Here is a 15,543-nt window from a genome sequence, read left to right on the forward strand (position 1 = left end):
GCAAACGAATCAGATCAAGGACATGTTGGCCACGCTCACTACGAGCGTGCAGCAGTTACATAAAGGCTTAGCACAGGTGTAGGTCGCCCCAGGAGACCCGAAGAAAGGCCTAGGCGCGCTGGGTGATCGATTCGACGCTCTCGAGCGTCTGGTGATCCCAAGTACTACGTCCACAACTCCGATGCAGGTCGTTGATCCGAACGCGTCGTCGACTATAATCGGTGCTACGAGCACATCGACGCATCAGACTGGGGGGAACTTTTTACGTGCGGCTTTGCTTACAGCAGGTAGCACGGAAAACGTGTCTATTCATGGATAGTTCGAACGAAGCGTTCAGAATTTGGCAATGGAACTGCAGGGATACTCCAATAAGAGGGCTCCATTGCAGCACGTCTGGAAAGGCCAACACTGTCGCACTCTGTTCGCGCAGCTAATCAGACCGCTAAGCACGACTGTGTTGGAACGCGAGCGATTTGGCACTTGCGTTGCGGGCTGTATTTACCGATTCGCAAGGGCGCACAAACGAGCAACACGACGAGGAAGAGCAGAAAGCGCGCGTACCTGCTAGCAGACTAACCGGAAGTCGTAGGTTCTTGTTCAATCAACGGACATCGTTTCCGCAGTTGACATCACCCGATTCCCCCTGTTGACATCGTGACGACTGCTGGGGATACCGGAAAGGCGAGGGGAGGAGAACGGCATTGTTTCTTTTTTTTTTTTTTTGTGGCACTCTCGCAGCGCGTAGCGCTGCAGTGTTTGTCATCGTTGATCGTGACGGCATTCTGAACTCGATGAGCGTTTACTTGAAATGTTCAAAAAATATCTGAGATGGTTTAGGGGCCCTTTAAAGACACGGAAGTCCATCTTCCAAGTGTTATTGGACCAGCGCACTATGTGCGATCGGTGAGAGTCGTGCGACATCGTTCGAACAGCAGCAGGCAACGAACGGTACCATCCTTTGCCAATTAAGACTTCTTTACTTCTCCCCTCGGTGGCATCGGGCGCCACCACCATAAGACGCACAAGAAACCAAGGAGACTTCTGCGCACACCACACACACTGCGAGCGAGTACCAGTAGCGCGAGTCGGCCCACACCGGTCACCATTCATCGGTCAGAAATCGAAAAACATCGAAACCCAGCAGAAGACCCAGCTCTGACGGAACGGTTCGGCACGGCTCATTCAAGGATAGAGAACCGGCTTCCTCACTCCGAAAGAACCGCCGCTCACGTACTGAACCACGGCTCTCTCGGTCTTCAAAAGAGCGGCCCGCTCCTGAGCGCTCAGGAGCGAGCCGGGTCTTTTGAAGAGCCAGGGAGCCGTGGCGAAAAGAGCGGCTGGCTCCTGAGCGCTCAGGAGCGAGCCGGATCGTTTGAGCCGCTCTTTTTAAGAGCGAGGAAGCGGTGGTTCAGTGAGTGAGCGGCGCTTCTTTCGTTCTTCAGCCGAAGGCGAGGGGGTGAAGGCGACTCTTGCGAGGAAGGGCGGGAGGGCAGTTGCTTTCTCGTACCGCTAATAGATGTCGACTCTTGCGAGGAAGGGCGGGAGGGCAGTTGCTTTCTCGTACTGCTAATAGATGGCGCGGAAGTCACACCCAGCAGAAGACCCGGCTCTGACGGAACGCATCGGCACGGCTCTCTGAACGCGAGAGAACCGGCTCCCTTTCTCCTACAGTGTACTAGTACACTGTACTTTCTCCAAAAGAACCGCCGCTCATTTTTACTGAACGACCGCTCACTCGCTCTTTAAAAAGAGCCGCTCACAAGATCCGGCTCGCTCCTGAGCGACCCATCTCTAGCCGAGAGGACGGAAAACGCTGCCGCTAACAGTCGGCAGACAAAAATCGGTGTCATGTCCGCCTAGTGTGACCGGGCATTTACAAACATTTGCAGAGTGGATAGTACACACAGCAAACAAAACAGGAGTGTAATAATGAATGTCTAACATATATTGCAAGGTCGATCCACATAGGTCGCGAAGCTTCAGGCGAAAAGCGGTGCAGAACGAATTGTCACCGACAACAGCAAGGGTGGTTACGGGAGGCGGGAGCAGCGATTGAAGCGCGACTATATTTGGAGCGAACAAACAGTGGGAGATAAAAAATCTCGCAGTTTCACCTGAAAGGCGAAGCATCAATTGCGATAGCAAAATTGTAGAGAGCTATACGGAGTAATGATATTTGCTTTATCAGCTGTATAAACTTGGACATGCAGCAGCACCGGCAACACGCAGAACTGTTGTCGACGCCGTCGACGTTTTGCCCGCGTTCGCTCAAAATGCGTGCGGCGTTGGTGACTGTTGCCGGAGCCTCTCATATAAATAGGCACTTGGTTCCGCAGCTAAACGTCGCCTCCCTTCCCTCCCCCCCCTCCCCCATGGCCTCTAGCGCGTCGGAAGAAGGCGCGTTTGCTCTACATATATGGTGATTGTAAAGGAGGAAAGAGATGCCTACTTCTGCAGCCCTTAAGCGAGCACGGCGCATAACGCGCGTATGTTCTCCGCCGTGCGTTCACTCCCCGTGAAAGCGCGCGCAACTCGCGCCCTTTCACTCGGAGGAGACGCGCGGGGAACGCGGAGTGATCGGCTCGAACCGCGGAAATCTATACGTATCCCCTACGAAACCTGCACGGCTGCATCCGGGAAGTCAGCAGGATCCTGGGGAGACCGATCTTACCCAGGTACGCCCAATTCTCGGCCATTTAGAGCAACTTTTCGCATCACCACGTAGCGGCCGAGCTGGACCTAACGGCTCCCGCCCCCACGCCGCTGGCTGCGGAGACGCCCGCCGGCCAACCTCTCAACATGGCGCTGCTTGAACAACGCGGCTACGACCCCACGACTCTGTCGTGGTCGTCTATTCCTGCAAACCAACCAGAGAATGGCCCACCCAACATTTCGGCGGAGCAAGCCGTCATTTTTCAAGTTGTCGAGAGCCGGCGTCGCCCCCGGCAGAATGCACGAGGAGCAGCCACGTCCAAGACTCCTCTCAACAATTCAGTCAAGGGAGACGCTCGCGCTCCGTCGTCGTCTTCTAAAGCTCCACAGAAGACTTCTTCACCAGTCTCCAAGTGGACGCCAAAGCCAACGGTCAGGATGAATCCCGACGATTACGTGATCGTGCTCAAGCCGAGCACTACGGTCGCCCTCAAGACAACGTTTCAGCAAGGTGAGCTCGGCGCTGCCATTTCCCAACTCATCAGTAGGCAGCACATGAACGCCATCACAATTTCTCCCAATTGGGAACAAAACATCATCGTCTGTGGCACGCAGAATCCCGAGGTAGTTCAGAAGCTGCTAACGGATTTTCAACTTAACACCAGCAAAGGACCGCTCCCGCTTCACGGACACCTCAAGCTCACCGGTGACGTATGTCGTGGAGTGATTTCTGTGCATAACCTCGAAACCAGTGAGTCCCTGAAACATAAGGGCCGTTTATAGTCCAACGTAACGCACGCGCGTGCGCGCGCGCGCGCTCGCTACGTTACGTTGGAGAAAACAACCCCTCTATAGTCGGGCGCACCGGCGCCGCCAACGTAACCGGCGGCTTCCGACGTGCCCCGACGTGCCCGGCGCCGAAACGGCTCCGGAGCCATTCGCGCGTCGGAGGCGACGGCACCGTCAGCCCACAATGCATCGCGCGACGAAAATGGCCGCTGCCTGTGACAGCGGAGCGGTGCAAACGCGATGTCTGACCCGATAACATTGTTGAGCGGCTGCTGGAAGCCATTAAACAACACACCTGTGTCTATGACACAAAACGACTAGATTTCCGCGACCAGCAGCGCAAGGCAAACGCATGGGAGCAGATCAGGCAGAGCAGCGGTCTCGCCACAGGTGAGCTGTTTACGTCTGCTTGTGTTCGCCTTTGCACGTTTCGAGCCCAAAGCGCGTTTTCTTGCGGCATGCACCGTCATGTTTGCTTTTTTTTGTTTCCTCCGTTGCGGTTTGTAGTGGAGGAATGCCACAAGCTCTGGAAGCGGTTAAGGGACCGGTTCACCTGCGAGCTCAAAGTTATCGAGCTCGCGACGAGGAGCGGCAGCGGATACGTGCCGAGGCAAACGTGGGAGTTCGCCGCTGCCATGGAATTCTACAAGCAGTGTGGCCGTCCGAGGAAGTGAGTAGTTTTATGTCTCCGTTGTTGGATCTGCCAGCTACGTGGAGTTGTCAGCGTGTGTGTGTGTGTTATGTGCGCATGTGTGTGTTACGTGCGCCTGGGTGCGTGTGTGTTGTGTGCGCGTGTGTGTGCGTTGCGTGCGTGTGTGTGTGTGTGTGTGTGTGTGTGTGTGTGCGTGCGTGCGCGTGTGTGTGCGTGCGCGCGCGCGCCGAGAGGCGTGAAGCTCACGCGCTTGCTGCCGAGAAACGTACATTTCACGGGTCCTGTGCTCTTCGCGCGCGCCGTGCATAATCTGGCGCTGCTTATTATATTCCGACGCAGTGGCACCTCCATAACAGCGCACGAGGCCTTCGCCTCCTATTTGTTTGGCTCCTTGCAATTGAATGCATTGCTGCGCTTTATAAAAATTAGCATTAGGAGAAAGCTGTCGGCGTTGCTCGCATTTTTTTGCAAATTTCATAGCATTTGTCTAGTATCATTTTATCTAGTACCTAAATCAAAAGTTATACCAACAATGTCATAGAACAAACTTGTGGGACTATCAGACATCTGATGCGTGAATTCTGCAGATGTTGATGCTTAGACAATTGAGCTGTTGCGAGTGATTTTGTGGGTGGATTTTTAGATGTTGTGGGGAGGTAGCCGGTACTTCTGGAGGATCGATGCTTTACTCACCGAGGCTTCACGGAGGCAGCACCAATATTTTTGCTTTGAGACAAGGGTCATCATGTGAAGGGTTCGGCTTGTGAATCTTGTGGATTCTAACAGCTCTACTCACAGGGATGAAGACAAACCAAATGCATGCATATCAGTTGAAATGCAGCACCTGTATGTTTGTCTTGCTTTCGTCTTCGTCCCTTTGTGTAGCACTGTTCCACTTCACTGAAGGACACTGGCACTTTTTTGCAGTACAATAAAAGAAGCTAGAAGGAAGACAAGACGCAAATTAACTCAATTCAATCGACTGTTTATTTTTTTTAGAACGACCAGCAACGTGGGCTCGGCGGGCCTACCAGGAGAGGAAGATAGTGCCTCCACTCCAGAGGCAATTTTTCATACAATGGTAGATGGAACGACAACGCCACCACCCACCAGCAGCAACGACGTTAGCCTGGAAGCCCCAGCAGCAAATCCTTGGGAACCTGCTTGCCAGGGAGATCGCACGGTGGGGGAGCCACCCTCAAAACGACCCAAAAAGTCGCAAAGTTGCGACTACTTTGAGCAGCAACTCCTTTCCCAACTTGGCAAGCAGATGACTGAGAATGAGGCATTTGCACAGTCTATAGCCTGTCAAAAAAAAACTTGCCTTGACAGAATGCCAAGGGCAGTTGCTTCTAGGTGCAAGGCAAGAATAATGGCGCTCATCGCCGAATTTGATGACTCTTAGGTTTAAAACATGCCTTTTTGTGCTGCAACAAAGTCATCTGCACTCTTCATTTCTTTTCATAACCTGGAAGGTATTGGTGAAGGAGCAGCAAAGGGACAAGAGAAAAGGACTGAAACATTGAGAGACACATAGGCCTATGTGTGCCTTTCCATTTTCAGTCCTTTTGTGTTGTTCTTTTCGTTGTTTCTGTAAGAATACCCTCCAGGCTACGAAAGAGAACAAAGAGTGCAGATGATTTGTTGCCCTTCACCGCATAGACCCAACTAGCCCCTGTGAAATCACTCTTACAGATCTCTGCAAGAGTGATTTGCTTTTGTGATACCTTGCGTGTTCACTTTTTTTGCGTTCCCTGCAATGTTTTTTTTTTTGTAACCTGGAGGCATTGCCAGTTCACATTTTAAAATTTCCTGCCATTCAGTACAGTTTCCTAATACCATTGCTTTCATGTTGTTTTCACGTTGCCTGTTGTTTTAGCCAGCCCTATAGTTAAAAATTTTTAACTGCAAGTATTGTATGTTTCAATGTGTGTTAGCCAGCCCTATAGTTAAAAATTTTTAACTGCAAGTATTGTACGTTTCAATGTGGTTAGTAGTGTCGCCTGCTACTTCCACTGCTGCAAATTTTTTTTCGTAGTACAGGACGTCTGTGATGTCATGCGAATGGTATTTGTATTGCTCAAGGAGGAAAGAAAAGGGGGGGAAAAGTGTTCAGTGCTGAAGTTCCCAGTAAGTATTTATTCACGAAGCACACATTCATTCACATATCAAACATCTTGTACGATATAGTCCGCATCACCCTCATGTGTTCAAATGAAACATTAAACATGAACGCAAGTCTTGAAAGGGGTTGAGACAAAATATTTATTTATATATTTCTGCTTTATAATACGTAGGGCATGGGCCATCTCATAAACGCCTGTGGTCAGTAAATCATTTACAGTTGGAATTTCTTCTCCCATGCAGCTTCAGTGTCAGATTGCCGAACAATGTTTCTGAAGTCACAAGCGAGTATGAGATCATGTGAGGCGCATAAAAAAGTGCAATAGCTGTTTGTCCAGTCACTGTCATTTCGACTTCTGGAACGGTTTAATGCAATCATTGGTATGAATTAAAACTACAAAGCAGCCATTATATTTCATTTGCGTACGTATCCTATAATCACATACTCAGGACATCACAACCATTGTTTAGCAACCTGAAACTGAAGCTGGAAAGAAGAAATTAAACTGTAAATTATTTACTGACTGGAGGCTAATTTCATGTGGGGATATATGTTCACTAATGTCTTACACATAATTATAAAGCGTCAAGCGTCAAATTTTGTGTCAATCCGTTTATTATGGTGTACAAAACAAATACACACTTTCTCGTGATATGCTTGTACAGAAAGCAGATGTGCAATGACCTGGCATGAAGGAACACAAGTGTTGCAAGAACGCACACCCTTTGTCGAAAGTTCAGAGCCTGAAGGGTTTGCTTATAAGCAGTGTGGTGGGGCCTCTGCGGCACTCTTGGAAGACCTACACAGTGTAGCTGGCAGGACTAAATATCTTCTTATCTCCACGAGATATGGAATACTGGGGATACACCATGAGTCGCACAGTGTGCCGCAGAAGGAAACCCCCGGGGTCTGAACTTTTGTCGAAGGCTGTATATGTGATATGTCACTAGTGCAATACAGCTGAATCTCGTAAAATTAGTGATCACCAGATTGTTAATAAATGCTCATATTTGATGTGACTTGTGATTTTTGCCTACTTTGAAGGGAAAAGAAATAAGCTTACACACAGAGTTAACAAGTTCATACTATGCATTAGCACCGCCTGACCACCCTCAGCTGCCATGGCAAGGAACCTGTTGGCGACATGAAGTAATCTGCCAAGGTGTCCCGGATTTGCATGGCGTCTACAGCAGAGTGGCTGCCATTGCCAGCACTCTGATGGTTTACATGCGCTATGGTCTGCCTCCAGGATTCTGTCACCACTGACCCTGTCACCATAATCATTTGGGCAGTAGGCATTGTCAGACAGCAGAAAGTTGTGCAAGCAAACCGCCGCCTTAACCATGTCTGTAAGCAACTCTACGTCACCGCTGACAGTTCCGAGGAAACAGCGCCATCGAGACACTAAAATTCCAAACGCGTTTTCGACGCAGCGGCGGGCACGTGACAACCCATAATTAAATACTTTTCTTGTTTCATTCAACTGCCTGCCGGGGTGTAGGGGCGCATTAAGTAGGGCCTCAGTGGAAACGCCGCATCTCCAACGATGCAGAGTGGCAGGCCATTATGACCCGAAGGCAAGTCAAGTGTGGTATTTTCAAAACTTTTTTTGATATCACTTTTTCTGAAGAAAGAGCCATCAGACAGTCGGCCCTGGGCACCAATATCAACCAATATGAAGCGATAGTGTGCGTCTGCAAGAGCCAGCATGATCAATGAATAAAAGCCCTTGTAATTGTAAAACTCTGAACCACTGCCATCAGGACAAGTAATAGCAAAATGTTTGCCGTCTATACACCCCACAGCATTCGGAAAGTTCCACTTGGAATCAAAGTCCTTTCTAATGGCCTCCCATTCACCTTTGGTTGGCTGTCTGAGTACAACTGGGGAAAGGCAGTCCCAAATGGCAGGTAAGGTTTCTTTCAGGATCCCGGACACAGTGGACACATGCATGCGGTAACTGAAAGCTATGTCCAGCATGGAGCCGCCGGTTGTCAGAAACCTGTGAAGGATAGAAAGAGCCAAATTGAAGTTACAATTATGGATACGATTTGGGCAAGTTGACACTTATTCATGTTTGTAACAGCTTGGAAACAAAGCATGACGGACGAAGAGCACACAACACAAGTGCTGACTCGCAACACATTTTTATTAAGAGAAACATTACTTAAATGTTTCTCTACTATAATCGAACACTGCTGTTCATTTGAAGAAGCCCAACTCTTGAGAAGAGTAGCACGATTGTAAACTGCAACTCAGTTGACATAGTTTGTTGATATACAATTGGGCTGACTCAGCACTTCAATTAGATTCAACTGTGGAATCATTTGCAGGCGTACTCTTTCTAGACAAAACTTGAGCGAAACGTGCAACATGCAGGTGGTAAGGAAAAAAGTACGAACTATGCAAGTCAACTAAAGAGCAGACAACTGGGCTAACCAGTCAGAGTGCATTTAGAAAAATCAGTGCTACAAGTGGAGAAACAACACACAGTCGTTTTCCCAGCTACTGTGATGGATAAGGAAAGAACATTCGAAAAAAGAAAAAAACTAAACCTTAACTGTGTTTGTCTTCGGCATAGTTAAAAGTCAAGGCAATACACCGCGGTGACCTCGTAGGTCGAGCATCATGCCAGATAAGACGGTCACCGGTGAGTACTGCGATTGAACGCAAATAAAATCTAGAATATTTACCGTATTGTGACTGCTAGCCTTTCTGCTGGGCAGATTAGGTTCCTGTGGTTTGGTGGATGGATGATGCGGTCGTAGAGAAGGCTCAAAAGTTTGTCAAAAGAGGCCTTGGTCATCCTGCGGGCAAATTGATTAGAAGTCAACATTTCTTCAAAATAACGCTAAGCAAGTCCAGAAGAGTACCGAATCTCATTAGAACAGGTTGTGGAACAGCAAAATTTAACAAATCGAGAACATAACACGACGGAGTGTGAACACACTCGGTGATGCAAAGCATAATACGCATTCAATTTTTATTTTCGGGCATTTTTGCAAAATTCTTGCGCGCAAACTACTGGCCTAATCGGGTGCTAACACTGCTCATACTTGAGGTAGCATATTACAGTCTGTGTTCTTTTAGATGTAAGTTCACATCGGTACTTGCCTATGTTTTCTGGGTGTTTTTTAATTAAGGAGAGAGAGTAGACTAGATTACTCTGATAAAAGAGGTTGGTGCGTTTTTAGTTGCGTACCCCTGCGGCTCGAGCTATAAGCTGGGCCCGGTTGACGAACTTTCGGTGAAATCCAAGTCCGAGCTTGACAACGACGCCTCCCAGAAAACTGCTGTCGGCTGCGAGTACAGTACTTGCAGACGCGAGCCAAGCAGCTAGCCTCGAAAGGCTCCCCACCTGCCGATCGAAGAAGAAGCCGACAGATCAGCTCGGTGGGCAGGTGAGTTGTGCGGTTATGACGGTTACCACAGCATGTTAAGGGTGTTTTAGTGGGAGAAGCGGTGGCTCTTTCCTTCTGACTGGAATGTTCAAGGAACCGCACAACTTGCCCACCCACCGAGTTAAGCCATCGCTTGCCTTTACAGCCGGCAAGTGGCGTAGCCCGTCATTTCAGCTGCTCAGCCAGAATTTTTTTGATAACTGTACTTGCTGGGAACCCCAACTTATCGTTAATTAGACAACATCCAGGCAAGTGCCAATGGCAAACGATCTCTGGAAGCATGTAGACAATAGTATGCTACTTTGTGAGCGGTGTTAGCTCTCCAATAGGCCGGTTTAGCGCAGATGAATTTATTGTTTGAAGTCTGGCACCCAAATACGGTAGTCTCTAACAATGAAAAGAGCGGCTCGCATAATTCACAGTGAGCTAAAAGGGGACATGCAATCTCAACAATAATAAACCACACCCTTTGTGCGAAGTGCGGTTACCTGAAATACTTGAGATGGTACTCCGGGTCCTTCTGCCGCAGTTCTTGCACTAGCTGGTGGTACTCGCTATAGACGTCTATAGACGTTTTCACGAGGGCGCTTCCGACGGTCTGGCGTGGAGAGTATGTGTCAGTGTTGCCTGTTCGGTCTGGACTGTGAGCTTGCCTTGCGCTTGCATGGCGGAGTGGTAGCTTTCCCTCGATGTTTCCGTTTATTTTTGTCACGAATTACTTACGCTCGTAAATAATGGCATATATACTCATCAAAAGGCTACAGGCCAGCACTGTGCAGTTTATGGGTGCACAAACAACCAGCGGAAAATAACGATTTTGGGGACTAAAAGTGTGTCCACAACACAGCACTCCGCGAGACTACTGCCGCGATGTGGTATGTTCACGCTTCGCCGGTTTCCTGCATCACCTGAGGACTTGGCATTTCAGTCTAATGTGAACCAATGCACACATAAGTAAAATAACGCATTTTGGTAAACTCTTTTCAGCACATTTCCCAACAGGTTGCAAGAATTGTCAGCTCTTCGATGCAATATTTTCTCGTATGTAGTGGCAGAGGCTACATTTGTTATTCTTTCAAACACGACTTCATTCCAGTGCCTAATACGGGGGTCACACGGCACACTTTTTATCGTGATCAAGCCCGATATGGGTCGAATTTCTTGGTCGCGATTGGCTTCTTTGCTCAATCTGCGGAAGGGAGCCAATCGCGGTCGAACATTCCCATCTAGATCGGTCTCGATCGCTATCAAAAGTGGCCGTGTGACACCGGTATAAGGCAAACTGGAGCACTCTGCGAGAGAACTAATCGGTAAATACACTTCGCAACGATCTGGAAAAATCGTGTCCTATAGAAGATGTATGCAGAACCTGTGTCCACCAGAACATTGTCTCTGCGTTCACACGCACCCTGCGCGGCCCTGCCCATAATGGTAATTAACTTCAACAGTGTGGTGCTGCATCGAGCTCACCCATCTTTGAGCATTGTTTATGTGCTTGGGCAGCAAAAGAATGCAAAAACGAACGTGTCAACCTCATCAGTGCGGCCTAGCGCCAGTGTTAGAGTTCGGGAACCGTAATGCGCTAACTGTACGTGGCGCAGAAACGCGCTAAATGAGCCCGCGCAAGTAAGAACGTAAAAAAACGGTATTCGCATGGGTACGCGGACAATAGCATCATGCTTGCAAGAATAACAGTAACGAAAAAAATTAATTCGCACAGTCGATCAAGTGAAATACTTACGTGCGTGCAGAGACTGCTTCGCTGACCACTAAGCGCTTTTCACTCACGGTCAGTAGTGGTTTAGTCATAAGCATATGCATTTATTAGACAATTGTTAAGACTCGACATTACTTTATTATGAACATAGCACAGTGAGACGACGTAAGGGAAACAAGAGAAAGAGCAGAGATGGCCCTAACGCTGCAATATTATTGGCTTATTTCGCTTCAGAGATAGCGCACACGAACAATTCTTGCCGTACGCGATATCTTCAATACAAACTTCGCGCACGATCTACGTTAAGGTTCACCGTGAGCGAAGCTTGTTCCAAATTCATACATTCGAAAGAAAAGCCATTCCAGGTAAACAAACGTAAAAAATAGGTAAACAAATATATCTTTATAACAAGACCTGTTATAATCCCTATTGGGATTGACAGTATGTATAAATAAATAAATACTAAAAATAAAAATCTAGCACCTGGGCTGTATCAGTCGCGCTGGCATCTTGTGATCACTGCCGCGCGTCAGTTCGCTGCAGGTACCGCGCTGCTCGATCGCCACGCTTTATGCTTTGACATTTGGTTATAAGCACCCTGCGCCGCACTAGATCCAATAAATTTTGCATCATTGAGCTGTCAGTTGCGTCGGAAGCGTATAGAGTAACCACCGCATATCTACCAACCACTGACACGCGTCGTCGGGCCGCCGGCGCCTGGTTCTATAAGCATTGCCCGACAGCTACGTACGCGCCTGTTTTCGCTAAATGAGGCAACCCTCAATCGCGAAACGTAATGGTGATCAGATTCAATCGACGATACGGTCACATGTGCCCAGAAATAACAATGAAATATACCGCTGATTAGCACGCCAGGTCTCGACGAAGCAGACGCCGCTGCCGCCGCTACCGACGAACATCACATCCACTGGCTGGGCTTGCTGTTGCCATGGCACACTACACTAAGCGCTCACGCGAGCACGTGAAACATGTAACAAGTCAAGCGGCACAAGACAAGCGAAGCGGAAGAAAACAATCGAAATAATGCGCGGCGAAGATCACACAACCGAAGTGCGGCCGGCCTGCTCTCGCTAGGCGCACAGTCCAAAATGGCGGCGACGCTAGACGTCGCTCGTATCGGCCAATGGCGCTGCTCAAACGTCGGTTTGTGAAAATGTCTATACTCCAACGCGCGCGCCGTCGTCTGCTACCTTCGGAGCATGCGCAGAACGACCCCCAAGTCGCGCGCCGCCCGCAAAAGCCGTCTGCGAAGTTGCGTTGACGCCTGTTTCTTCGCAGACGGATCAGTTTCGTGCTTCTCGAACGAAACATGGCTTGGACATTATCCGTGCGACAGAAACTTGCACTTGCGTTATTAGTACACCGTCTGCGACGGAAGCGCAGGCGCTCCATGTACGTTCGTGAAATTTTCGCGGAACGGAGAACCGCCAGCGAGTACCACCAGCTAGTGCAAGAACTGCGGCAGAAGGACCCGGAGTACCATCTCAAGTATTTCAGGTAACCGCACTTCGCACAAAGGGTGTGGTTTATTATTGTTGAGATTGCATGTCCCCTTTTAGCTCACTGTGAATTATGCGAGCCGCTCTTTTCATTGTTAGAGACTACCGTATTTGGGTGCCAGACTTCAAACAATAAATTCATCTGCGCTAAACCGGCCTATTGGAGAGCTAACACCGCTCACAAAGTAGCATACTATTGTCTACATGCTTCCAGAGATCGTTTGCCATTGGCACTTGCCTGGATGTTGTCTAATTAACGATAAGTTGGGGTTCCCAGCAAGTACAGTTATCAAAAAAATTCTGGCTGAGCAGCTGAAATGACGGGCTACGCCACTTGCCGGCTGTAAAGGCAAGCGATGGCTTAACTCGGTGGGTGGGCAAGTTGTGCGGTTCCTTGAACATTCCAGTCAGAAGGAAAGAGCCACCGCTTCTCCCACTAAAACACCCTTAACATGCTGTGGTAACCGTCATAACCGCACAACTCACCTGCCCACCGAGCTGATCTGTCGGCTTCTTCTTCGATCGGCAGGTGGGGAGCCTTTCGAGGCTAGCTGCTTGGCTCGCGTCTGCAAGTACTGTACTCGCAGCCGACAGCAGTTTTCTGGGAGGCGTCGTTGTCAAGCTCGGACTTGGATTTCACCGAAAGTTCGTCAACCGGGCCCAGCTTATAGCTCGAGCCGCAGGGGTACGCAACTAAAAACGCACCAACCTCTTTATCAGAGTAATCTAGTCTACTCTCTCTCCTTAATTAAAAAACACCCAGAAAACATAGGCAAGTACCGATGTGAACTTACATCTAAAAGAACACAGACTGTAATATGCTACCTCAAGTATGAGCAGTGTTAGCACCCGATTAGGCCAGTAGTTTGCGCGCAAGAATTTTGCAAAAATGCCCGAAAATAAAAATTGAATGCGTATTATGCTTTGCATCACCGAGTGTGTTCACACTCCGTCGTGTTATGTTCTCGATTTGTTAAATTTTGCTGTTCCACAACCTGTTCTAATGAGATTCGGTACTCTTCTGGACTTGCTTAGCGTTATTTTGAAGAAATGTTGACTTCTAATCAATTTGCCCGCAGGATGACCAAGGCCTCTTTTGACAAACTTTTGAGCCTTCTCTACGACCGCATCATCCATCCACCAAACCACAGGAACCTAATCTGCCCAGCAGAAAGGCTAGCAGTCACAATACGGTAAATATTCTAGATTTTATTTGCGTTCAATCGCAGTACTCACCGGTGACCGTCTTATCTGGCATGATGCTCGACCTACGAGGTCACCGCGGTGTATTGCCTTGACTTTTAACTATGCCGAAGACAAACACAGTTAAGGTTTAGTTTTTTTCTTTTTTCGAATGTTCTTTCCTTATCCATCACAGTAGCTGGGGAAAACGACTGTGTGTTGTTTCTCCACTTGTAGCACTGATTTTTCTAAATGCACTCTGACTGGTTAGCCCAGTTGTCTGCTCTTTAGTTGACTTGCATAGTTCGTACTTTTTTCCTTACCACCTGCATGTTGCACGTTTCGCTCAAGTTTTGTCTAGAAAGAGTACGCCTGCAAATGATTCCACAGTTGAATCTAATTGAAGTGCTGAGTCAGCCCAATTGTATATCAACAAACTATGTCAACTGAGTTGCAGTTTACAATCGTGCTACTCTTCTCAAGAGTTGGGCTTCTTCAAATGAACAGCAGTGTTCGATTATAGTAGAGAAACATTTAAGTAATGTTTCTCTTAATAAAAATGTGTTGCGAGTCAGCACTTGTGTTGTGTGCTCTTCGTCCGTCATGCTTTGTTTCCAAGCTGTTACAAACATGAATAAGTGTCAACTTGCCCAAATCGTATCCATAATTGTAACTTCAATTTGGCTCTTTCTATCCTTCACAGGTTTCTGACAACCGGCGGCTCCATGCTGGACATAGCTTTCAGTTACCGCATGCATGTGTCCACTGTGTCCGGGATCCTGAAAGAAACCTTACCTGCCATTTGGGACTGCCTTTCCCCAGTTGTACTCAGACAGCCAACCAAAGGTGAATGGGAGGCCATTAGAAAGGACTTTGATTCCAAGTGGAACTTTCCGAATGCTGTGGGGTGTATAGACGGCAAACATTTTGCTATTACTTGTCCTGATGGCAGTGGTTCAGAGTTTTACAATTACAAGGGCTTTTATTCATTGATCATGCTGGCTCTTGCAGACGCACACTATCGCTTCATATTGGTTGATATTGGTGCCCAGGGCCGACTGTCTGATGGCTCTTTCTTCAGAAAAAGTGATATCAAAAATGTTTTGAAAATACCACACTTGACTTGCCTTCGGGTCATAATGGCCTGCCACTCTGCATCGTTGGAGATGCGGCGTTTCCACTGAGGCCCTACTTAATGCGCCCCTACACCCCGGCAGGCAGTTGAATGAAACAAGAAAAGTATTTAATTATGGGTTGTCACGTGCCCGCCGCTGCGTCGAAAACGCGTTTGGAATTTTAGTGTCTCGATGGCGCTGTTTCCTCGGAACTGTCAGCGGTGACGTAGAGTTGCTTACAGACATGGTTAAGGCGGCGGTTTGCTTGCACAACTTTCTGCTGTCTGACAATGCCTACTGCCCAAATGATTATGGTGACAGGGTCAGTGGTGACAGAATCCTGGAGGCAGACCATAGCGCATGTAAACCATCAGAGTGCTGGCAATGGCA

The 15,543-nt window shown here is 48.4% G+C and overlaps 1 protein-coding gene across 1 annotated transcript; it reads left to right on the forward strand.

Annotated features, from left to right (window-relative positions):
* The first annotated feature begins 12,652 nt into the window (after positions 1–12,652).
* LOC125947737 (uncharacterized) lies at positions 12,653–15,222 on the forward strand. Its single transcript, XM_049672997.1, has 3 exons — positions 12,653–12,854; positions 13,936–14,049; positions 14,742–15,222. The coding sequence occupies exons 1-3, from the start codon at positions 12,667–12,669 to the stop codon at positions 15,220–15,222; spliced, it is 783 nt and encodes a 260-aa protein (XP_049528954.1). The 5' UTR covers positions 12,653–12,666.
* The last annotated feature ends 321 nt before the right edge of the window (positions 15,223–15,543 follow it).

Source organism: Dermacentor silvarum, chromosome 8 (assembly GCF_013339745.2).
Source record: "Dermacentor silvarum isolate Dsil-2018 chromosome 8, BIME_Dsil_1.4, whole genome shotgun sequence".
NCBI lineage: Eukaryota > Metazoa > Arthropoda > Arachnida > Ixodida > Ixodidae > Dermacentor > Dermacentor silvarum.